This window comes from Pantherophis guttatus, chromosome 3 (genome assembly GCF_059756535.1).
Source record: "Pantherophis guttatus breed Tessera chromosome 3, ASM5975653v1, whole genome shotgun sequence".
Taxonomy (NCBI): domain Eukaryota; kingdom Metazoa; phylum Chordata; class Lepidosauria; order Squamata; family Colubridae; genus Pantherophis; species Pantherophis guttatus.
In genome coordinates this window covers 171,990,635-172,015,215 of record NC_142065.1, presented here as the reverse complement: position 1 = coordinate 172,015,215, position 24,581 = coordinate 171,990,635, and the positions used below count along the sequence as shown (strand labels likewise).

The 24,581-nt window shown below is 36.9% G+C and overlaps 1 protein-coding gene across 5 annotated transcripts in view; it reads right to left on the bottom strand.

Annotated features, from left to right (window-relative positions):
- SPIDR (scaffold protein involved in DNA repair) overlaps positions 1-24,581 on the bottom strand; it is a 175,329-nt gene that overhangs the window by 42,065 nt on the left and 108,683 nt on the right. For all 5 annotated transcript variants that reach the window (XR_015733361.1, XR_015733362.1, XM_034429723.3 and 2 more), the window contains exon 10: positions 21,656-21,921. Coding sequence is in view for 3 of the 5 variants with exons in the window: in XM_034429723.3 (XP_034285614.2) it covers positions 21,656-21,921 (266 nt within the window). In the remaining 2 variants the exon portion in view is untranslated. The remainder of the gene's footprint in view (positions 1-21,655; positions 21,922-24,581) is intronic.

Sequence of the window (24,581 nt, the reverse complement as noted above, 5' to 3'; positions counted from 1 at the left end):
TGGTATATAAATCAATAAAAGCCAAAATTGCATTGTTACTTCATGTTTATTGTAGGATATCAGGCAAAAGTCCCATTCAGCTGTTTGTTTGGTAGTGGATATACCAATCCTCAAAATATATACAAGGAAATTTGATGGCTTTCCTATCAATATGGGCGGCCGCTGGAGCTCTGGATCGAGTTGTGCCTTTGCAGCCTCTGACCCGGCGCCGATCTCACCTGGCTCCTCGGTTCACCGAAGAGCTGAGGGAGATGAAGCGCCGGAAAAGACGCGTAGAGAGTAGTTGGAGGGCCAGTCATGCTGAATCTGACCGGACACTGGTAAGAGCTCCAATTAAGAATTACCTAGTGGCGATGAAAGCAGCAAAATGCACCCATTTCGCTGCTCTTATTGCATCATCAGATAATTGCCCGGCCGCCCTGTTTAGGGTGACCTGCTCCCTGCTCCACCAGGAAGCGCGGGAGGACCCCTTGGAGGGAAGAGCCGAGGATTTTGTTCAGTATCTGTATGACAAAATCACTCAGATTCGGGAAGATCTGGACTCTGACTGGGTAGATCCAGCGGGGATGACGGAGGCAGGTCCTGAGAATGTTATCTGGGATGAGTTTGATCCTGTGACCCCTGAGGACATGGACAGGATTCTGGGTAGATTGAACGCGACCACATGTTTGTTGGACCCGTGCCCCTCCTGGTTAGTGCTGGCTTCCCGGGAGGTGAAGCGAGGCTGGCTCCAGGGGATTATAAATGCTTCATTGGGTGAGGGTGTCTTTCCCGCCGCCTTGAAAGAGGCAGTGGTGAGACCTCTCCTCAAGAAGCCTTCCCTGGACCTGGCAGTATTGGCTAATTATCATCCAGTCTCCAACCTTCGCTTTGTGGCGAAGGCTGTTGAGAGTGTGGTTGCGCGACAGCTCCCCCAGTACCTGAATGAAACAACGTATCTGGATCCGTTCCAGTCGGGCTTCAGGCCCGGGTACAGCACGGAAACGGCATTGGTCGCGTTGGTTGATGATCTCTGGAGGGCTTGGGACAGGGGTGCTCCTCTGTCCTGGTCCTGTTAGATCTCTCAGCGGCTTTTGATACCATCGACCATGGTATCATGCTGCACCGGTTGGAAGAGTTAGGGGCGGGAGGCACTGTGTTGCGGTGGTTCTCTTCCTTTCTCTCTGACCGGTCGCAGTCTGTGTTGACAGGGGGACAGAGGTCGACCCCGAGGCCCCTCATATGTGGGGTGCCGCAAGGGTCGGTCCTCTCGCCTCTCCTGTTCAACATTTATGTGAAGCCGCTGGGCGAGATCATCCGTGGTTTCGGGGTGGAGTACCATCAGTACGCTGACGACAGCCAGCTGTACATCTCCACCCCGGATCACCCCAATGATGTCCTTGAAGTGATGTCCCGGTGCCTGGAGGCCGTACGGATCTGGATGGGGAGGAACAGGCTCAGGCTCAATCCATCCAAGACCGAGTGGCTGTGATTTCTGACGTCCCGATATAGTCAGTTGGCGCCATCACTGACTATTGGGGGCGAATCATTGGCCCCCATGGAGAGGGCTCGCAACTTGGGCGTCCTCCTGGATTCACGGCTGTCTTTAGAAGAGCACTTGACGGCCGTGACCGGGAGGATTTTTCATCAGGTTCGCCTGATTCGCCAGTTGTGTCCCTTTCTGGATCGGGACTCGTTACGCACAGTCACTCATGCCCTCGTCACCTCCCGCCTGGACTATTGCAATTCTCTCTACATGGGGCTCCCCTTGAGGAGCACCTGGAGGCTCCAACTGGCGCAGAGTGCGGCCGCGCGGGTGGTAATGGGAGCAACATGGCGCTCCCATGTAACACCTCTCCTGCGCGAGCTGCACTTGCTCCTGGTGGTCTTCCGGGTGCGCTTCAAGGTTTTGGTTACCACCTTTAAAGCGCTCCATGGCTTAGGACCTGGTTATCTATGGGACCGCCTACTACCACCAATAGCCTCCCACTGGCCAGTACGCTCTCATAGAGAGGGACTCCTCCGGGTGCCGTCAGCCAAACAGTGTCGACTGGCGGCCCCTAGGGGGAGAGCCTTCTCTGTGGGGGCACCTACTATCTGGAACGAGCTCTCCCGGAGATACGGAGGATCCCAGATCTGTGTACCTTCCGTCGCGCGCTCAAGACTTTCTTATTTCGTCAAGCTGGCCTGACCTAAGTCTTTCCCCTTTTTAAATGGAAATTTTAAATTTGGTTTTAAATTATTGGGGTTTTAAATTTGTTCAGCCAAATTATTTAATTCGTTTTATTTTATTTTAAATTTTGTATCTATATGTTTTATTCTATTGCTGTTCACCACCCTGAGTCCTTTGGGAATAGGGCGGTATATAAATTCAATAAAATAAAATAAAATAAATAAATAAATATCTGCCAGAACTGGTCCCTCAAGTACAAAGATGCTTTTTTTACATCGGGGAAGCCAAAGCTGAGGCCTAGCTAATGAAAAGGCTGCCAGATAAGTGACCATTGGAAAAAAAAAGTAGTTTTTTTCATCAGTATATGTGAGTATGTGTAAAATCTGTGTAACTGGCATACTGTAATATTTTTAATTTATTTTATATCTCAAAAGAGACTTTTGTATGAAAAGCCTTCAGGGTTGCAGTAATTGGTCTAATGAATTATGTGGAACCCTTATATTGACTTAATGTTGAGAACCCTCATTTATATTAATTTGAAATAGAATCTATGCAAAATCAGAAATCCCAATAGTTAGTGTTGATGGTTAAAATATGATTCTATATGTATTGAGAGGCCCTGTTCAGAAAGTCCTGACTGCTATGGAGGTAGGGACAGGTTGAATGAAAAGCTCTTGACAGACTTGAACAATGGGCCCTATCCAACAACATGAAATTTAATGTGGAGAAAAGCAAGGTTTTACACCTGGGCAGGAAAAACCAAAGGTTCAAGTACAGATTAGGTGAAACTTGGCTCCAAAACTGTGAGAGAGACCTTGGAGTCCTAGTGGACAATCATTTAAACATAAGTCAGCAGTGTGCACCAGCAGCCATAAAAGCTAATACAATCCTTAGTTGTATAAAAAGAGGAATAGAATCAAAATCACATGAAGAATTAGTACCACTTTATAAATCCTTAGTAAAACCACACCTGGAATACTGCATCCAGTTTTGGTCACCACATTACAAAAAAAGATGTTCAGACTTTGGGAAAAGTGCAAAGAGCAAGATGATTAAATGCCTAGAGCAGGGGTGGGTTCTAAAATTTTTTACTACTGGTTCTGTGGGCATGGCTTATTTTGTGGGTGTGGCTTGATGGTCATGTGACAATTATTTAGGATTTAGCAGAGGTACTGGTCTACCAGGCTTTTAACTGCTTGCAGAGCTGTACCGATCTACCCATTTATTTTTTGCAGGGACTGGTCTACCCAATTATTTTTGCAGGCACTGATCTACACATGTATTTTTGCAGGCACTGGTCTACACATTTGTTTTCTTTTAACACTGATCAGCTGCAGGGCGGCCCTTTGAAGCCCCTCGGCAAGAGTTTAAACAGTTCTTTTCCCTCTAAACATCAGCTGGGACTCAGGAGGCAGCAATAGATTGGCGGTGGGGCCAAATAAAAGGTAAGAATAACGCGGGGGGTGGGGGGTTGCTGGGGGGCAGAACCGGTTCGGTGATGTCATATCGTCACTGCTACCGGCTCGGGAGAACTGGGCTGAACCGGGAGGAACCCACCACTGGCCTAAAGACTAAAACATATGAAGAACGGTTGCAGGATTTGGGTTTGGCTAGTCTAGAGAAAAGGACTGGGGGACATGATAGCAGTATTCCAGTATTTGAGAGGCTGCTACAAAGAGGAGACGGTCAATTTATTTTCCAAAGCATCAGAGGGCAGGACAAGAACCAATGGATGGCAATTAATCAAGGAGAGAAGCATCCTGGCATTAAGGAAAAACTTCCTAACAGTGAGGACAATTAACCAGTGGAACAGCTTGCCTTCAGATGTTGTGGATGCTTCATCACTGGAAGTTTCAGTCACTTGTCTGAAATTATATAGGGTCTCCTACTTGAGCAGGAGACTGAACTATAAGACCTCCAAAGTTCCTTTCAGCTCTATTCTGATTCTGATTCAGACCAGGACAGGCCTGTATTCCTTTCACATGTGTTGGTATATCTTGTTCAGAGATATTGAGGGTTCTGAATAAAATCCTTTTAAAGATGGACTAAATTATATATATTACTGAATAAAATCCATGAACATAATATGGTCTATTACCATGATGGCGAACCTATGGCAACGTGCTACATGTGGCACGCAGAGCCCTCTCTGCGGGCATGCCAACCGCTGCCCCAGCCCAGCTCCACTGCACATGCGCGTGCGCCTCCCGCTGGCCAGCTGGTCTTCAGGTCTCTGCCGCACATGCATGGGGGCAGGAAGCATGCGCGGGGAGCGCTCGCATTACATTTTGGGGATGGGGCATGCACACGTGCATTCCCGTGCACATGCTTTGGGCACTCGGCACCAAAAAGGTTAACCATCACTGGTCTATTACATTACATGTAGTTTGATTCCAAAAAACATTACTGTACTTATTTTAAAATTTAAATGTTAAAGTACAGTAACATTTATCTTTGTAAAATACTATGGAGCAGCTATTGTTTCTATTTCTTATGCATTTAAATTTTTTTTAAAAATAAAACAGGAGCAACAGATGTCAGCTAATCTGCAGTAAGCAAGCTGAAGAATGATAATCAAGTTAATCAACAACAATCTCACACTTCCATATGGCTTTTCATCACAAAAGACCTCAAAGGGACAAACTATCTTCAAGATGGGTATCTATTCTACTTTTCTGCTCCAGCCACATAATCAGTATTTCCCTGAAAGGGATAAGATTCTCTTTATCAGCATTGAAAAACAGGCCTATTTACTACTAGCCAAAGGCTTAACACAAAGCAAAGAATGCCTATCTAATCTAAGCTACAGAGGGAGACTGAAGGTAATCACACAATTAGACCTGGACAAGGGCATTCTGTTAACATCATCAGTTTACTCATATCCAAACTGCATGAGTAATTCTGAACAAGTAGTTCAGACTTGGATTATCCCTTACTTGGATGAGAGTACTCCTTCTAGTACATACAGAGCAGCAATAGTACTACAGCATGCTGGGACACTAGCTAAGCACTAACTCTTAACACTTTAAAGAGGAGTTTTGTTCCTCCTAATGTACCTTCTCTAGTTTACCTCTTTGAAATATTTTGCACAAACCTACACAAACCTAATATATTATGGCATGTCTACCAATTTTTCTTTTCAGAACTTATGAGTCAGACATATGGTCAGAGAATCAGGAACATAAAATCACCTTCTACACAAATGCACATGCAGCAATTTTTAACCTTCTTTCTAGAATTATTTTAGATTGCTATAAAATATGTGCATCACAGTCAATTACTTTATAGAAACATGCTGTTGCTTAACATTAAACCCCCTTGCCCTCCTTTTTACATCAGAATTTTTATTAACGTGAAGAATAAAACTAGACCCAAACAATTAAGCTGCCTCTTGTTTGCTGAATGTCTTTTCTATAGCAGTAAATTCTGTTTTCTTACAATTTTTATGGATATGATCACATTCTGAATTAAAACAGCTAATTGTAAAATATATTCAAAACATTGAAATGACATTATCTTTATTATGATGAACCACAACTTATTTCAAATTTGATTCAGTCTTCTTTAGATCATATGACATTATATTCAATCATAAATAAATAAGTAAATAAATAAAGTGGGGAAAGGAAGTAAGAGGTGTTTGACAGACACATCCAAACATTCATTCATTCATTCATTCATTCATTTGTTCGTTCGTTCGTTGGTTGGTTGGTTGGTTGGTTGGTTCGATTTATATGCCGCCATTTTCCAGAGACCCAGGGCGGCTTACAATGCGTTAAGCAATAGCCTTCATACTTTCGTATATACCTGCTTAGTAGGGCTTTCGGGGGGCCCCTAACATGTTTCCATCCTGATGGAACATGTTTCCATCCTGTTTGTGTTGGAGACACCGTTTAAAGCGCTTCTGGATTGAAAGGATTAGCCGGTGACATCACTATTGCCTGAGGGATACCCATAGGGGCTCCTTTCATGTCCTTGTCAAGGAGCTGGAGCGAGTGATGGGAGCTCACCCCGCCATAAAGCAGCACTCAGGTCTCGAATGTGGGCTTGCTAAATTCCAAACCAGCATTGTAATGACGTGATTGATCGCGCTTTTCAGGGAGTATGCCATAACTTCAGTATTAATGCACAAATATTTATTATATAATTTATGAGCCTAAGTATTAGATTGGAAAATAATACCTAAGTCCCACCATAGCGACTTCAAATATAATCTTTTCAGTAACACATTTTCATATAATCCAATCAAATAGTGCAATGTCACAGTATAAGAAGAAATATCTATATACACTACTAAAACTCTAATGTCTGTAACCTTTAACTGGGCAAAACTCTGTATCATAGGGCAAAACCTTTTGAATCAAGCTATCTCAAATAGGTTAAGATAGAGAATGCATCCAAAATCCAGGATGCATGATTGCCAGGATTTGAAATTTGGCAAATTTTATAAAACATTTTATGACTTAAAATGATTATAAAACATATTATGATATAATGCAACTTGTATCAACTGATGTTTTGACTGCACTAAATAGTTCAATATGGGCTACTTTCAAGGCAGATATATCTGAATATATCCCTTAATTTTAAAGAACTTTTCACGTACTTTAGAAGATCTACCATTGTTAAAACACTGAGGAATCTAGTAAAGAAATATCTTTGAAACAATGACTGAATGGATCACAGTATGCCCAGTATTCAGTAATAGCAGCCATAAAATTCTGATAGTATTTTGGAAGTAAAAGCAAAAGGGGATTTGACAGAGAATCTCTCTTAATGTCCATGAAGCCTAGACACACATTAAAAGAAAGCTAAATATAAAAAAACACCTGCATTTCTATTTTTTTTCAAACTATCTTTGAGTGACGTCCATGAACAAAATCAATATATAATCCATAGGCAGAATTTTGTTTTAAAATGCTTTTAAGTCTACATTTCTAGGATTATATTTCTTTGTTATACCTGTTTGAGATGTCTCATTTTTACTTCAAATTTGTAGCACTTGGGGATTTTTATAAATTTTCCATGATCAGTTTTGGCGAATTGATTCTGCAAAGCCCTTTATGTAGCAATTATAAAAAACAGTTAACCTATACGGTGACAAGACAAAAGACATGATGTATAACTGGTTATATATAAATACTTCTGCTCAGATTTGAACTATCAAAAAGCATAACAACAACAGAAATAAAAGAATCACAAACAGATTTGAAAAGTTTAATTCCATTTCAAAATATGGTTTATTACTAAAATTACTTTCTTAATAAAGTCTAATCACTTACTTTAAAAAAAGGTAATTAACCCTAGAACATGGGTGTCAAACTCGTGGCATCACGCTGCCATCACGTGACGTTTCATGATGTTTTTCCCATTCCTGGAATGGGAAGTGACTGTGGCCTGCGTGTGACGCATCTGATCTGTGGGCTGCCAGTTTGACACACCTGCCCTAGAACATAATTCTAGTCAATATAGCCATAGGGGTTTTAAATTTAAATTTTGTAAGCTTAGACAATTAATTTAGAATATTTTCTGAAAGAATAATGTTGAACTATCAATTATTTTTATTTTTATAGTTCTAAATCCTTGGAAAGTAAAATTAATTAGAATGCTTAATACAGTACATTAAAAGTTCAAATGGGAAAATGACCTAAGATGCTATTTATGTTCAATTGCCACTGAAATCTTTCAAAGTACTGATGGGAGATTAATTAAATAAAGACTTAAATTCACTTTGAATATGGTATAAGTAGTTCTTGTTTAGCTATCCCAATAGGGACCAACAACTTAACAGTGAAGTGGTTACTAAGTGAAACCCTGACTGTGCTTATCATCTTATTTCTCATTTCCTTTGCTTTTCAAGTCATAAACATGAGGACTGGTCGTAAAGTTACTTTTTTATCACAATCTTAACTTTGAATGGTCGCTAAACAAGGTAGTTGCTAAACAAGGACTGCCTGCACTGATTGACTGGCAGCTGCTGTTCAGCACATACTGAACCTGCTCCCTGCTGTTCATAAAGTACATGCAGTACCACTGAACTGCAGCCATTTCCAATATTAAAAAGAATGGACAAGTAAGTTTAGACAAGTGATTTACTAAATTTCCCAACTGCTCAGTTATTTTATATTGAACTATTATTTTGCTATCTTGCCTTCTCTTGTAATTGTGTTTCCTCAAAACTTAATCTGATTAAAAATACAATATTACATTTAGTATCTGTGCTGTAAGAAGTGACTTCTTGAATGCAGAACCAAACCCTTAAATTTACAACAGATGTGTACTGTTCTAATATATAAACTGCGACAAGTCAAAGAGCCTTCTTGTAAACTAGTGATATGATGACTAACAACTCTGTTTCCATCAGAAGCCTTTAATCCTACGTAAGATGTCTGCACGCTAATAGATGTCACAGGCAAATGTTAACCAACTACAGCTGGTTCCCAGCTATAAAAAGATTAATGAAAACACAAATACTAGCTTTTGCTACCCCCACCCTTCACCCTCTTAGCCCTACGTCAAGGCTGTGCAAAGGCATCACTTTCCAAGTGTTCTATGTGAATGAACTCCCTGCTCTGAACTAGCTTGGTCTGGTTCCTTGAAGTTTGTTTACTGAACAGCATGTGCAGAGACGCACACTGATCATGGGGGAAAACGGGGAAAGAGAAATCACATGATCCCTTGGCTCAGGCAATGGATATTACTGAGAGACTTGAAATATGTGCTTTTCTATAGCAAATAAGACCAGGAAGTAAAAGTGTGCTTTGGTGAAAGGGGAAGGAGGTTAATAATAGCATTGGGAAAAACTAATCTGAAGACAAAAGTGATTCAGTCTGTACTAGTTTCAAATATCACAAAATATGATATTTCACTGAATGTAGAAATTAAAGGCTTAATGCCTTTAATTTTAGAAGTACATAATATTATTTGTATTTCCTTGCTCTCCTGCAATTATGAAGCATTTACTTTGTCTGTATATCATAACCATATCATGACATTTAGATATATTCAAATTATTTTGTATTTTTAAAACTTATAAACTGCAACTTTATGTAGACTTGGATCCCAGAACAAAACACTAATTTTGAATGATACAATGATCATGCCCCAAAGGTGCTTTTTCAAGAGGCAACTGAACTTTCTGGTTTTTCTTTGAAGATGTTTTGCGTCTCATCTAAGAAGCTTCTTGAGCTCTGAAGCCTCTTGAAAAAGCACCTTTGGGACAACCATGACCTGGAGGACTGAGAATCTCCACAGACCAGCGCTGTCAAACTCCCAGGCAGCGGGCCTGGTGCACTGGCCACGCCCACGCCTGGTTTAGCAAAGGGGGAAAAGTCCTGATACGTCATGTGACGCTGCAATAATGACATGAGTTTGACATCCCTGCCATAGACATTTACAATGATCATGGCAACATTTGTTAGAGGAGACATTTCTCTTTATTGAGATGGAAACACTTCTGCCTAAAGAATACAGGTAGTCTTCAACTTACAACAGTTCATTTAGTGATCATTCAAAGTTACAACAGCACTGAAAAAAGTGACTTATGACTATTTTTCACACTTACAACTGTTGAAGCATCTCCATAGTCATGTAATTAAAATTCAGATGCTTGTCAAATGACTCTTATTTATAACATTATACATTTATAAAAATGCCTGAATTGTAGGGAGCTCTAGGAAGAAGTAAAAAGTTCAAACAAATATGCAACAAATCATAGCACTACATGCATTGTATATGAAATTATTCCTTCCATATTATTTCAAGGTTTCTAGGAGGCCATGATTGCCTTTTTTTGTAATTTCTTTTACCCATTTAGGGAAATATTAGCTCATAACACATCAAATTCTATCTCTGTGGTCACTAGCTGAAATTAACTATGGAAAGCAGGGATGGAGATCAGGAAGGGTGTACATTTAGAGATTGGTAACTATTTCAGACAACAATTTACACCTGCACATAAATTTCTCGCAACTGGGAAATTAAGAGTTCGTAATTTTGTTTTAAGGCATGCTGTCAAATATAAGAAATCTGTACTGTGTCTGTGCAGTACAGATACAATGTTGGGAGACAGAGTTTCTCAAAGCAGGAATCCTGAAAATGTCAGTAAGTACCATTTAGCACTGAGTGTGAGAAACATAACGCAGGACTTCTGTTAAACCTTGGAAAGAATGGGAAGAAATGGTGCTGGGTTTAAATTCAAGAGGGCATATAAGAAAGATCAGCAGCCTAATAATTGGAAGCAATTCTGATTGAAGTGGCTTCAGATTTTTTACTAGTTTTGCCATGTTGAGTTTTCCAGGAAGCTTCAGCCAAGTTTTTGCCAGCCTAAGGGTGGTTTGCCATTCATTATACACCCTTTACTTTGACAAGGTTGAAGTCTGAGCACATTCTTTCTGATCTTATACCATTGTTCTTTAGTTGCACAGCTCTAGAGCATCAAATAGTGCCCAGATTTATTTAAGTTTATGAAGCAGAACCTATTTCTATGTTTTGGGAGTTGATCACACTTTTTCAGAACTTGGAAAGGTATATTTTCCCTCCATGTTGCTTCAGGAATGTTCTATGGCATGTCATATTACTGAGGTAACATGGAAATGTTCACATGGAAATGTTTGTCAGTTCTTTGTATAAAAGTGATACATTTACTGGGAAACATTCATACAATTTATGTGGTTCTTCTATACTGGAGTTTCTAGAACTGGGTAGAAAAAATATAAGTAGCTTTCACTTTTAGAACAACATGGTACTGTAATTAGGCGAAGCAAGAAGCTAACATAATTTTTACAACTTCTTTTGCAAATTTATATGCTCATTGTAGAAAGAAATATTATGGATGATCCAAAATTATAGGAGTCCTACTGATATTTCTTTTTTTTTTTAATTTGATTTATATGCCGCCCTTCTCCAGAGACTCAGGGCGCCTTACAATGCGTTAAGCAATAGCCTTCATACTTTTGTATATTTATACAAAGTCAGCTTATTGCCCCCACAAACTGGGTCCTCATTTAACCTACCTTAGAAAGGATGGAAGGCTTAGTCAACCTTGAGCCTGGTAAGATTTGAACCTGCAGAAATTGCAGGCAGCTGTGTTAATAACAGGGTGCATTAAACCACTGTACTACCAAGGCAGTCAAAAATTTCTGATCATTTTATTCTTCAAAGTGAAGGATACAATGCTTGAATTGCCATTTATTGCTTTATGAAGGCAATAGGAACACAATGTTGTCACTATATCTAGAATGCATGCTGTACGCTATACATAGTATATATAGGAAATTGTCAATTTCATAATCAGGTAATTGAACACTTTAAAGTTGAAATTCTATGGACAAATGTTACTAACAGGATATAAACTATTTGTTGCTAGCATGCTAGCTGATGCAGACTTTACTTTGCGGACTAAAAACTTCAGTTGATAAAAAGAAAATTAAGAATGACTCATCTGTATTCAATATGGAATCTATGATTGAGACAGTTTTATTTCCTTTTAAAAAAAACATTGAGTTCAAAAAAAGGAAAGAAAAGAAACTGGAATAGAGAAAAATAAAGTTTCTCAGTTTGGGATACATGTAAAAAAAGCCATTCATCTTATTACCCATCCTTATTTTCATCTGCCTAAGACATGACAAGATACTATTTAATTCAACGTAATTATATATGGAAAACTAAGCTCAGCTAGCAGTCAAAAATTGTCACATAAAAATATCCAGTCTCTAAGATAAATAATTCAACATAACAAAACATGGGGAATACTTCTGGATAGTTATATACTTTAAATCATTTTCACATATGCACATTTAAATTAAAGAAAAGCTTTAATTGAAGTACAATTGATGTTTTTAGCCCATGGATCTGTTCTGATATAATATTCAAATGTACAGTTTGTTGAAGACATACAAAGAAATCAATGCTGAAAGGTAGTGATATTAAACTTTTTGGCACACTCTGTACAAATTCATCCATTGCTTATTTTATTACACTTGCAATCTAGTTTCAGACATACTCTTGTTCTTCACTTTTTTTTTTACAAAGCAAGCATCTTTTCCAACTTGCTGGCAAAATGGGGAAGAGATAATGCTCATAGATTTCTCCCTGCATTCCCATCTTTTCTATTCTTGACTTCCTGCAAAAATCTGTTCAGAAAACTTGGGGACCTTCAGAGAATGTGCTAGGTGGCATATCTTTTTAAAGGCAGGCATTCCTTAAGATAAAAGATCTTAGTGATAAAAACTGCTACCATAGTTTGAATCTGTCAAGTCTGACAATCTGTACATCTGAAACAGCAGAAGCTGAGTCATACCATACTTCCACAAGAGGTTGACACAATATAAATACACGGTAACCTAAAGTTTTATATACATAGTATTATACACACACACCACACACATAGACAACACAGCTCTGCGTTTAAATATTTTCTGGGAGGGCTTATTTTCGGGGGAAGGCTTATTTTAGCGCATGCGCTCAGAAACCCGATTGGCCTTATTATCAGGAGATGTCTTATTTTCAGGGAAACAGGGTAGTAAAACTCATTTAATTCTGCCTTTATTATTTTTATAAATATTTTATTTCAAAAGGCAATGAACACCCCCCTCCTCCTATTTTGACCCCTCTCCTCCTATTTTCCCCACAGCAACAACCCTGGGAGGTAAGGAGGGCTGAGAGACGTGACTGGACCAAGTTCACCCAACTGACTTTGTATCTAAGGTGGGATTAAAATTTACAGTCTCCTGATTTTTTGCTTTCTCCTTAACCTAGTTTAGGACTCCCAAATGAATCATGATAGCATGAAGTGAATTCCAGAGCATTAAAAATGATAATTTATTATTTTAAAATTATTTTTATTTTTAATTAATTTTTTATTTTTTGTTGGTTGATGAACATGTATTTATCATAAGCATCTTTAATCTCAGTTGCTGATGATTGACCCACTACTTCCGCTGGAAATTTGTTCTAAGCTTCCACTGCTTTTTCTGTGAAGTAATAGTTTCTTAATATTACTCTTGAACTTCCCTCCTATCAGTTTAAGGTTATGCCCATGTTCTTCATTTTTGGTTAATATTCAAAGTACTGCCTTCTAAAACTTTATTGACATCCTTAATATATTTAAAGATTTTAAGCATGTGCCACCTTTCACTTCTATCCTTCAGGCTGTATATATTCATTTCCTCCAATGTCTTCCAATATATATGTGTGTGTATGTGTGTGTGTGTACACACACACATATATATACATACACATATAGACACACATACATATACACACACACACACACACACACACATATATATATACACACACATATGCATAGAGTATTCCAAGTGAGTCTGATTAAAGCCCTATGTAGCAGGATTAGGACCTCCTTTTTTTCTGCTGATCCCTTTGTTCAGTACCCCAAAATACACTCCCAGTGTAATGTTGAGGCTTGAAGTTAACATGCCAATATTAAAGCTCAATCCTGGACTAGGATTCTAATTTCAGGATTTAGAATTATTTTTGAATGCAAAGATATTTACTGCCATTATAAGTAATAGATTAAGTAGATTTATAGATAGATATATAAGTTATAACCAAGTAGGTTTTGTGAAGGTTAGATACATGAGTGATATTGTCAGAAGAGTATTAAATATTATAGATGTTGCTGAATATAATGCTGATAAAATAGGTATAATATCATTAGATATTTTTAAAGCTTTTGACTCTGTACAATGGGAAACTATTAAAACAATTGTTGAGGTACTAGGTTTTGGTAATAAGTTTATACATGTTATTTCAAAACTGTATCAAAAAAGTAGTGCAAGAGTGAAGGTGAACGGAAGGCTGACAGAAGAGATAAGATTGGAAGCGGGTACGAGACAAGGATGTCCCCTGTCTCCAACATTATTTTTATTAGTTATGGAAATTTTGACTAAAATGATAGAAAAAGATGAAGAATTGGAAGGGTATAAGGGATATAAGATAAATCTGTATGCGGATGATACTTTGATTATTTTGAAAGATATAGAGAAAGATTTGAAAAAGATACATAAGCATTTGGAAGAATTTGAGGAAATGACAGGTTTGAAAATAAAATTGGTCAAAATCTGAACTATTAATGAATAATAATGGTAAGGAGTGGAAGAATATGCAAGAACAACTTGGGATAAGGATTAAAAAAACATTGAAATATTTGGGCATAACACTTTCACTCAAAGTGAGCCTTGGCAGTACAGTGGTTTAATGCACCCTGTTATTAACACAGCTGCCTGCAATTACTGCAGGTTCGAATCTCACCAGGCTCAAGGTTGACTCAGCCTTCCATCCTTTCTAAGGTAGGTTAAATGAGGACCCAGTTTGTGGGGGCAATAAGCTGACTTTGTATAAAATATACAAAAGTATGAAGGCTATTGCTTAGCACATTGTAAGGCGCCCTGAGTCTCCGGAGAAGGGCGGCATATAAATCAAATTAAAAAAAAAAAAAAAGTTAAAGAAATGAAAAAACTAAATTATGATGTGGTGATGAATGAAATTGAGAAAAAGATAGATAAATATAAAATGATAAAGTTGTCTTGGTTTGGTAGAATTGCAATGTGTAAGATGATGTTGTTGCCAAAGTTTAATTTTTTATTTGAGATGTTACCGTTAAACTTGACAGAGAAAGATATTGAAGGATATCAGAAGAAATTGGATAAATTTTGCAATGGTGGGAAAAGACCTAGATTAGTAAAGAAAATGTGGTATCAAAATCAAAAGGAAGGTGGATTAGGAATCCCCAAACTATTCAATTATTATTGGGCTTATGCTATTCGGACTGTGGTAAAAATATTTAAAGGTGAAGATAGTCATTGGAGAGATTTAGAATTAAAGGACATCAAGAGATTTGGCTCAACATGGTTTTTAGATAAAGCAAAATCAAAATGTGTAATTAATAGCTATTGGTTAAAGGGACTGAGTAAAATTTGGAACAAATTTGTTAAAATTTTAATTCCAGATATAATTTTCTTAGGGAAGACAATTGAAAATTGGCCAATTAAAACTAATATAAGTCGTGATAGGGTAATGGAAGATGAAAATATAAAAACTATAATAGATTGGTTAAAAACTTCAGCAAATGAAAGGAGGAAAAAAGAAATCATTGAAAAATTGGGTTTAGGCTGGTTTGAAAAAATACAGATAGAAAAATGGACTAAGAAGGTAAGGGACAATTGTTCAATAAGTAGAAGTAAAACTGAATTTGAATATTTAGTATTCCAAATTATGAAAGATGAAATTGGGCTAAAGGGACTCGTTAGTAAGATATATAAGATTATAAATTTTGATGGAAAACCACAAAGGGTGATTAAGATGAATTGGGAAAAAGAACTTAATATTAAAATATCAGATTTAGATTGGAACGTGAATTGGAAGAGTAGAATTATGAAGACTTTATCTGTAAAGATTAAAGAGCATAATTATAAGGTTGTTTGGAAATGGTATTTGACTCCATTAAGATTGTCATTGATGGATAAAAAAATTAGTAAACAATGTTGGAGATGTGATATGGAATTAGGGACTTATGAACATATGTGGTACAAATGTGATAAAGTTAAAAAGTTTTGGCAACAATTGGAGGAAATGATATTTGAAATGATGGGGAAAGCAATAATATTGAGACCAGAAACTATATTACTGTTGATAATTAAGGAAATAGAACCAACAAAATATGAGAAAGAATTGATTAGAATTATGATTATAATGGGTAGAATTATAATAGCCAGATATTGGAAATTAGATGTGAATTTTAGAATAGAAGAATGGTATTGTGAAATGTGGAAATTAGCTTTAAACGATAAAATGACATGTGATATTAAAATTAGAAATGGTGACTATAAAGAAGATATTTTCTGGAAAATTTGGAAACCATTTGTGGACTATGCGCTGGGAAAATTTGATGCTTCGGTACCTGTACCCCGAGAACGTGGATTTTTGCAATCATGAGGATATATCCGAAGAACCAAATCTTCCTTTCTTATGTATAGCACAGGGTGAAATATTGTATATGTTGTTTGTAATGTTAGTAATTTAAACTATAAAATGTTTTTTTTAAAAAAAAATAGAATTATTTTTGACCCTACAGGCCTGATGCCTTTGCTGTTGTGAGACTATTACTGATCTCATTGGCACCATAGCTATATAGAAGAACTTTGCAGTTTTGACCTTCCTTCCTGAATATTTAGGCCAATTAACCCTGGAATGGTGAAATCAATAGTAAGAGAGATTCAGGGACATTGATCACAAAATGATATTTTCAGTACCTTTGAATTCTATTGCCAAATGTCAGATAGTCTAAGCCAAGGGCGGGTTTCAAAACCTGTCGCTACCGGTTTGCTCGTGGGCGCACACACGCTTGCGCACACAAGACTTCTGTGCATGTATAGAAGCTTCTGCGCATGCACAGAAGCTTCCGGGCGGAGTCTCCCACCGCCACCACCGGTTTGCCCAATCTGAGGTGAACCAGTAGCAACCCACCACTGCTACAAGCCGTCTACTTGCAATCTACTCTACAGGCCATCTATACAATCTAACCCTAAGCAAATAGAGATGAGCTTTTTCTAGAGTCCATTTTAATGCCCTCCCATCAGCTTCATTGGTGGGAAGATTTTATGGAACTCCTTATTTGCAGCGACTTTGCCCTTGTGGATCCCGGAAGGTAGAGCCTCTCACTCATGTTCTCATACAGCATTCTTTTTATGATGCCCAAAAAGGTGATCTGATCACTGTAATCATTTTCAAATACAATAGCCACTTTGATAAATCTTATTTTTATTATTTTTAAGGAATACCCCATACTCACATACCAGGTGGCCAAATATTTTCACCAAGTTATACAATTGCACAAACTTTTAAGTAGATATGTCTTTTTATTGTCTTTTTTTTTCTTTTTTCCAATAATGAATAGCTTGCCAAACAATCTTTCTTTTTCATTTTAAAGGCTGGTCAAACACTGTTATAAAGATCTTTATTTCATTAATAACTGATATTAGCATAATAAAGAAAATAGAAAACAGCATCAGAAAAGTGTGATTCTTTGCTATAGCTTTGGAGACCTGATTACCTGTTTGGCTTGTAACTGATTGCCTTACCCTATATGTTGTTAGACAAGATTCCTTTACCTTATACTGTGTAGCAAACTGCCTAACTAAAAATAACAAGGAGAGCATGGGAGAGAAAGAGGCAGGCAAGTTTGCTTCTTAGAAGAATATCATAAATTTACTGTGTACATCCCTAACATATTCACAATATGAGAAGACATGCCAAATTGTTTTGTCCAACTCCTGAGCCACAAAGTACACTCCTTTTAGGGGGTCCTATTATCTGCCTTCCAGCAGAGCAGATGGAAAACGTTAAATTGAGCATGCAAAAAGGCACTGCAATGTTTAGGCAGTTCCAAAGTAAAGAGACATTTGGCAAATGTGGACCTTGTTTCAGATTTAAATTCCAGTGCTTACAACTGTAAGGAACTAATTCAACTAATTTTGTGATTCCATTCCAAGACTTGTTGTTTAAGAAATGCCTTGACTTGATCATATGATTCTATTTTTAATAGAAGAAGTATATGTTATACAATACCAACAGATATCAAAACAATATCCAAGTAATGAAATTTTAAAACCAGCTTCTATTCTTCAGTGGCTAAATCTTAACTTGATCATTCTAGGATGACTTCTTTTAGATCATACTTGAGTATATTTAAATTTGGCACACTGAGAGTCAATGCACCAATTCCCATTGGCTGGAAAAATGAAATGCAGGCACATTTGGACAATACAGAAACACACATATACTTCCTAGTTCTAGCAATCCCTATGAGACAATCTAGTTCCCAGATTTGTTACAGAGTTTTAATTTGCTAGACTCTCAATCTGCAATTCACTTCTAAAGGAAGCTGCTATACTATTCCCGCTATTTTTTCAAGCTGACAAACCATCTATTTACATGCTGCTTCCTCTTTATAATTGCAACTTTCAGCGCTGGATATTGTTTCACCTTCCTTATTTTATTCTTAACAGGGATGTGAGATGTGTACAGAAAATCTCTAAATCTCAATTAATTCATGTACTCAGTGGGGATTTGGATCAATCTCTGCCATCTTGGTTTTCCATCTAGAACTGTGATGGCGAACCTATGGCATGCGTGCCAAACATGGGGCGGGGTGCATAGAATTATGGGTGTGGGCACGTGCGCATGCACCCCCCCGTGACCCCCACTTTTGGCACACAATGGCAAAAAGGTTAGCCATCACTGATCTAGAATGTCAGAAGATGGGTTTATTCTATCTTTGTAGGGCACTTTTATCTATTAATGTCTATCATGCAATAGATAAGTTGTCAAAATTGATTACATTATTAGCTGTGGCAAGTAAAAACATTCATTGTCCTTTGGTCAGAATAAAATTGCTAGTATATACTATTAAGTACTGAATGTAACTTGCACAGATAATGCTTTGCTGGGGACTTCAAAAATATGAAAAATAAGGTATAGAATTGAATGTGTTTGTGTGTAGTATGTGATATTTTACAAGGTCACAATTTCCAAAAGGTAGAGAAAGATTATCACAGAAATATAGAAGCAGTATTATATTCTGTACAAATCACAATTGTTCCTTAAACTTCAAAGCAGAATCTGATTGTTTTTCTATCTGTAATCGATACATTCAGACAAAAATAATAAAGCAGACTGACTAATACTTAAAACAGCTCAGAAACAATTAAAAACATATTTCATTTACAAGGCACTTCCATCAGGTATCAAATGGTGTTCAGAGAGTAACATTTAAATTGCCTGCTTCCAGTTTATCTTTCACTCAAAAATATGCATCCCAGAAGTATTAACAATGTTCTTTAAAATCACTTTTTCATGAAATGTTTTGTTTAGAAACATTTAGCTGAAAAAAATGAATGGTATGCTGTAAACAGAATGAGAATTGCCCACACACAAAAAATGAAGACAGCTAACATTTGTTAACTCAGCAAAATCCTTTCCCTCTCATCCCTCTTGAGTCTCAGCAAATACCAATTTTAAATGAATCTTGTGTAACTCAAATTTTGACTTTCCTTAGGGCAAACACTACAAATGACCTCAATTCTAATTTACCTACCTTGAAACATTGGCAATAGCATTGGAACTACTATCTTTACTCAGATGGAGATCTGGCAATAAATTTAATGATGTTTGACTTCAGATAAATTTAAGATCAATGTAAGTTGACATATAAACTTTTAACATAGAAGTTAAAAATTATAAAGGAGTTTATGAATAATTTAGATTGAATCAGATAGTCCATTTAGAATTGCATAAATGAAAATGCTATAAGACTTATTAATCATTCCTTCTAAAATTATTGATTTTCTGGAAGGCAAATTAAAATGTATATATTCCTCATTACCTATACTTTCCAGACCTCATATAAATTGCTAAATATTTTGAACTAGGCACAAATCATCAAAAACATATAATGTGGGATTTAAATCAGGCTGCAGTTTATTATTGCTAAATAACTAAATTATTCAAAATATATACACCAAGGTAAACCATGGCAGATACAACCTAGTCTTTTAATAAAGCTGCCTATAAAGAAATATTGGGTTCCTGTGACTACTTTTGAGGTAAAGATGAAGGATCTATATAGCATGCTATATAGCAGTGATGGTTAACCTTTTTGGCACTGAGTGCCGAAACTGGAGTGTACGTGTGCACACCGGAGCACCAGAACCCAGAAGAGACCAGCCTGCTGGTGTGCATGTACGTGCTGGAACCCGGAAGGGACCAGCTGGCGACAGCACACATGCCCACAGAGAGGGCTCTGCGTGCCACCTCTGGCATGCGTGCAATAGGTTCGCCATCACAATTATATAGGATCTATATAGTTGGATGTGATAGCCAACCTTTATTTTTAGCAGTAGAAAACTGGGGTGATTTTTTTTTTTGCTGCAGAAAATAAAAGTCGACCTACATGTTCCTGTTAATTTGTCTGGTAAGAATTTTTATAGGAATAGACTGGAGACATTTTTATGTGTATTTTAGCAACAGCAACCTATCCATTCATGCAATAGCTACAGCTATTAAGATCCACACACTGCATTAAGTAACTGATGGTTTTACATATGGTTTATACAACAAACAGTGGTGGTCTAACTCACATATAATCCAAAGCCATAAACTATGATTTGCAAACCACAGAAGCTTGATTCACAATAAAGAAAATATAAACAAACCACTTAATACAAGAGGTGATTAAATGCCTAAATGAAAAACTCAAGGAGAACACCAACCTAAAACTAAGGAGAAATTTCCTGACAGAATAATTAATCAGTGGAATGACTTGCCTTGAGAAATTGTGAGTACTCCAATGCTGGAGGTTTTTAAGAAGAGATTGGACAAAACATTTGTCTGAAATGGTATAGGTCTCCTGCTTGAGCAGGAGGTTGGACTAGAAGACTTCCAAGGTCCCTTCCAACTCTGTTATTCTGTTATCAATAAAACTATACAGTCAAAATTGATGTAGTTTCTAATATTGCTTTATCAATATTACCATAAAACATTTGGCTACTTCATAGAGAACTGAATAATCTTATACATTTTTAAGTGTATAATGCAAATACCCTTTTTGGTAAGCAGAAATTAAGTCCATTGCTATCTGACAACAAAAAGAGGTAAGAGCAAGAAAAGAGATCGCTGATATTGTGAAACCTGGAATTATGCATCACATTCCTTTTGTAAATAGTGAGCCACAGAAAGAATTTAGAGTTTGAGAGTTTGTTCTCTCAGTATCTAAGTTCCTTTATTGAAAGAGTAACATCTTCACACACATACACAAAGAGTATGAAGGAAAAAATAAGACAGTAAGGTAATAATGCCAGAATGTCAGTTTAGGAATAACATCAGCAGTAATTTCTGAGCAGTAAACCTGGATGATAATATATTCAGCCTTAAAAAATCTCTGTTTTAAACAATGATTAGGTCAGCGTCACCATTTATGCTTTATTACTACAATCGTCTCACTAAAACATAATTTTATAACCTTACACATTGTGTAGACTATTCCAACATCAGTTTCTGGGATTTTCACATAGATTCACTAAAACACCATTGTCTGAAATCCTGGAAGCTACTTTCATTTTGTGCAGAAAGTAGGTTTAATGAATCTACTAAGCTAAATCTTGATTCCATGTCTATGTCCTAATTGTATATTTCATAATATGAATGGATCTGAATGAGCAAAAGATGTGGCCTTCGAAACTCAGAAAAGATTCCCGGAATGGACAGTACTTCAAATAAGAAATATTTGAAGCAGCTCTGTGTTGCATTGTGTTTTGAGGATTTAAACCAACTTTAATGCTTATTTCAAAGATATAGTATTTGTGCATAACTTCAGTAAAAAACCAAGATTTTTTTATTCTGCTTGAAAACAAATTTATGATAGCTTCTTTTTCAACTTCCTTTTAAGTTTTCTTCAGTATTACAAATCCACATTCTTTTACTTACCTTAAATTCTGAAGGTCTGATTTTAAAAATGGTGCCATGTTCTGGGAAGGATTACTTCCATGAGGTTGACATCTGAAACCATCTTCAACAGCCAAATAATAGACTCTCTGAATAACTACTTGGACTTGGATTGCAGTGCTTTCAGTTGTCCCTTGCATCTCCACAACATCAAGAAGAGAATCATTCAAGGAAATAACTGATTCCTTAGATTCAATATTGAAACAATTCTCTGTATTTTTAGAAGTCTTCATATTGGAACAGGAAATCTATTTAAAAAATCCTCAAATTAATACATAAATTATTGGGAAATTAATTATTACATTCTTTTTAGAAGTCCAAAGACCAAACTATCCAAGTTAGTTCTTCCTGGTTTACCAAAATTGGTGAAACAGTTTCCACCATCAGTGATGAATATGTCAGCAATAGCCTCAAAATGCAGGGCTATAAAACTGGGGTCGTACTCATTTATTCAGAAGTGAAAGACATGCAATGCTTCCATCTTGCTGCCTTTAACTGTGTTTTTCAGAATGCATTCCAGAATTAGTTGGATATCATCTTTATAGTAAATCAATTTATGTTTTAGATAATACTGAACAAAAATTAGGCTATATCTATCTCTAAAAATAGAATTTCTAAAATTTAGCTTCAGTGTAAAAGTAATATCAGGCCTAAGCACATTTGTTTTTATGAAATACCCCCATATACTTATAAACTATATTCTAAGCAAAGTGAAAGCATCAAAGAACAATAATTAAACAGATAATAGAAGATTATTCTATTGGGGGAAAAAAACTAACAGGAAGGTTTAAGAGGAAGACTAATGAAGGCCAAAGCACTTGGTTCAAGCTTAGCATAAGATAAATATGAAACTAATGGAAGATGATTAAGATAATAATAATAATGATTTATTAAAATGGTAAGATTATTTAAAGCAGAGTAAAATCCAACCCAATTGGCCTTCAGCCAAATTCCATCTTCCTTAATATTTCCTCCATTTAGATTCCCTTCCCTCTGTGCCATGGGTACTTTTTCATAAACCCAGGTCTTCAAAACCTACAAGAGCCAGCACAACCACACAGATCCCTCAGCAACACATACACAAGGACTCAAAGGCTAAGTATACTGCACAGTAGTCTACGTTTTCCCACTTCTACTATATCTCCTCCTACTGCTCCTTCAATTATTACTCTTTATATGAGTTCTACTGCTAGATAACAGTAAGTCTTTCTATCTGCACTTTTGGCTTCTTCAGGCTACTTTACAAACATTTACAAATACCAGGACTCCTAACTACCTCTCTGTTCTGCTTTTATAACCAACAATTGCTGTGCAGGCTAGGGACAGGACTTAAAGGGACAGGACAACGGTACTAAAGTTGCTGGCCATTTTGTAGGCAGTCTGTCCTCTCACAAAGGACAGTCTTTTTCCTTTTAAAAGAAGAAGTCAAACCTTTGTTTCCCACCTGCTTCTATACAGAAAAAAAACCACTCCATTCAGGAAAAGTAGGAGAAGATAACTCCCTATCCCTTCTCCATGAAGTGTCTTTATGGAGGAAAAAGCATGGAATCACTTAGCTTCTATGTCCTTCTGCAGAAATCAAGAGATTCTTTCAGTGATATGATAGTTTGCTTTCTAAGTCCTCCCACATAGGCAGGGTTTTAAGTAAGGGACAAGTTTGTTATCCAGGCCTCTTTGAGCCACACAAAGTCAATAGATCAGCCAGTACTACTTTAGACTAATTATCTTCTGTTAGTAAATTATTCTGGCTATTTATTATCCCAAAACATTTTCTATCTAGAGGAAAGAGAAAAAGGTCTGCAAGAGAAAAAAAATAAGATTACAAAAACAGCTCTAAACCACTTTGTAAAAATTGTTTATGTTTTTTAAAATGTGAACTGTTTGAGAAAGCAGGGAATTCCTTCAAATGAAGAAATCAATAAATAGTTATTTGAATCAGGAGGAAGTGCTAATTCCTGGTAAAGAAACTATATGTTGGGAAAACGGAGCTTTATAAACACATGCTCAATATTGAAAATTATATGTTTAAAGCTTTTCAATTTACCTTGTATCTTTCTCATACAAAATACATTTGTATTTATATTTAAATTCTCCAAACTGATTTCCGGTAATAAACAAAATACATGGTAAGATTTTTTTAAAATATATCACAAAATAACACATTGCAATTTTGGAGGAGAGTAACAAAAGAAAACTTTCTGTAGATCGCATGCATTTTTTATTGCAATTTACACTGAATATAAAAACTCTACACACACCCTTCAAAATCCCAGGTTTTTGAGATGTAAAAAAATCAGATCAAGATAAATCATTTCATAATTTTTTCCCATCTTTAATATAACATATAAACTGCATAATTTAATTTAATTTAATTTAATTTAATTTAATTTAATTTAATTTAATATTTAAATTTATATACCGCCCTTCTCCCGAAGGACTCGGCAGTGAACAGCCATAGATAAAAAACATAGAATACAAAATTTAAAAACAATTTAAAAATATTAAGCAATTTGGGCCGACAGTTAAAATCCCCCATTTAAAATTAAAATTAAAATTACACCATAGGAGAGTTAGGCCAGCCCGGCTTGATGAAATAAAAAAGTTTTGAGGGCCCGATGGAAAGTACGTAGATCCAGAATCGTCCATATCTCCGGGGGGAGCTCGTTCCAGAGGGCAGGTGCTCCCACAGAGAAAGCTCTCCCCCTGGGGACCACCAGTTGACATTGTTTGGCCAACGGCACCCGGAGGAGCCCCTCTCTGTGTACTCTCTCTCTGTCTCTCTCTCTGTGTGTACTGGCCGGTGGGAGGCTCTCGGTGGCAGAAGGCAGTCTCGTAAGTATCCAGGTCCTAAGCCATGGAGCGCTTTAAAGGTGGTCACCAACACCTTGAATCGCACCCAGAGGACCAC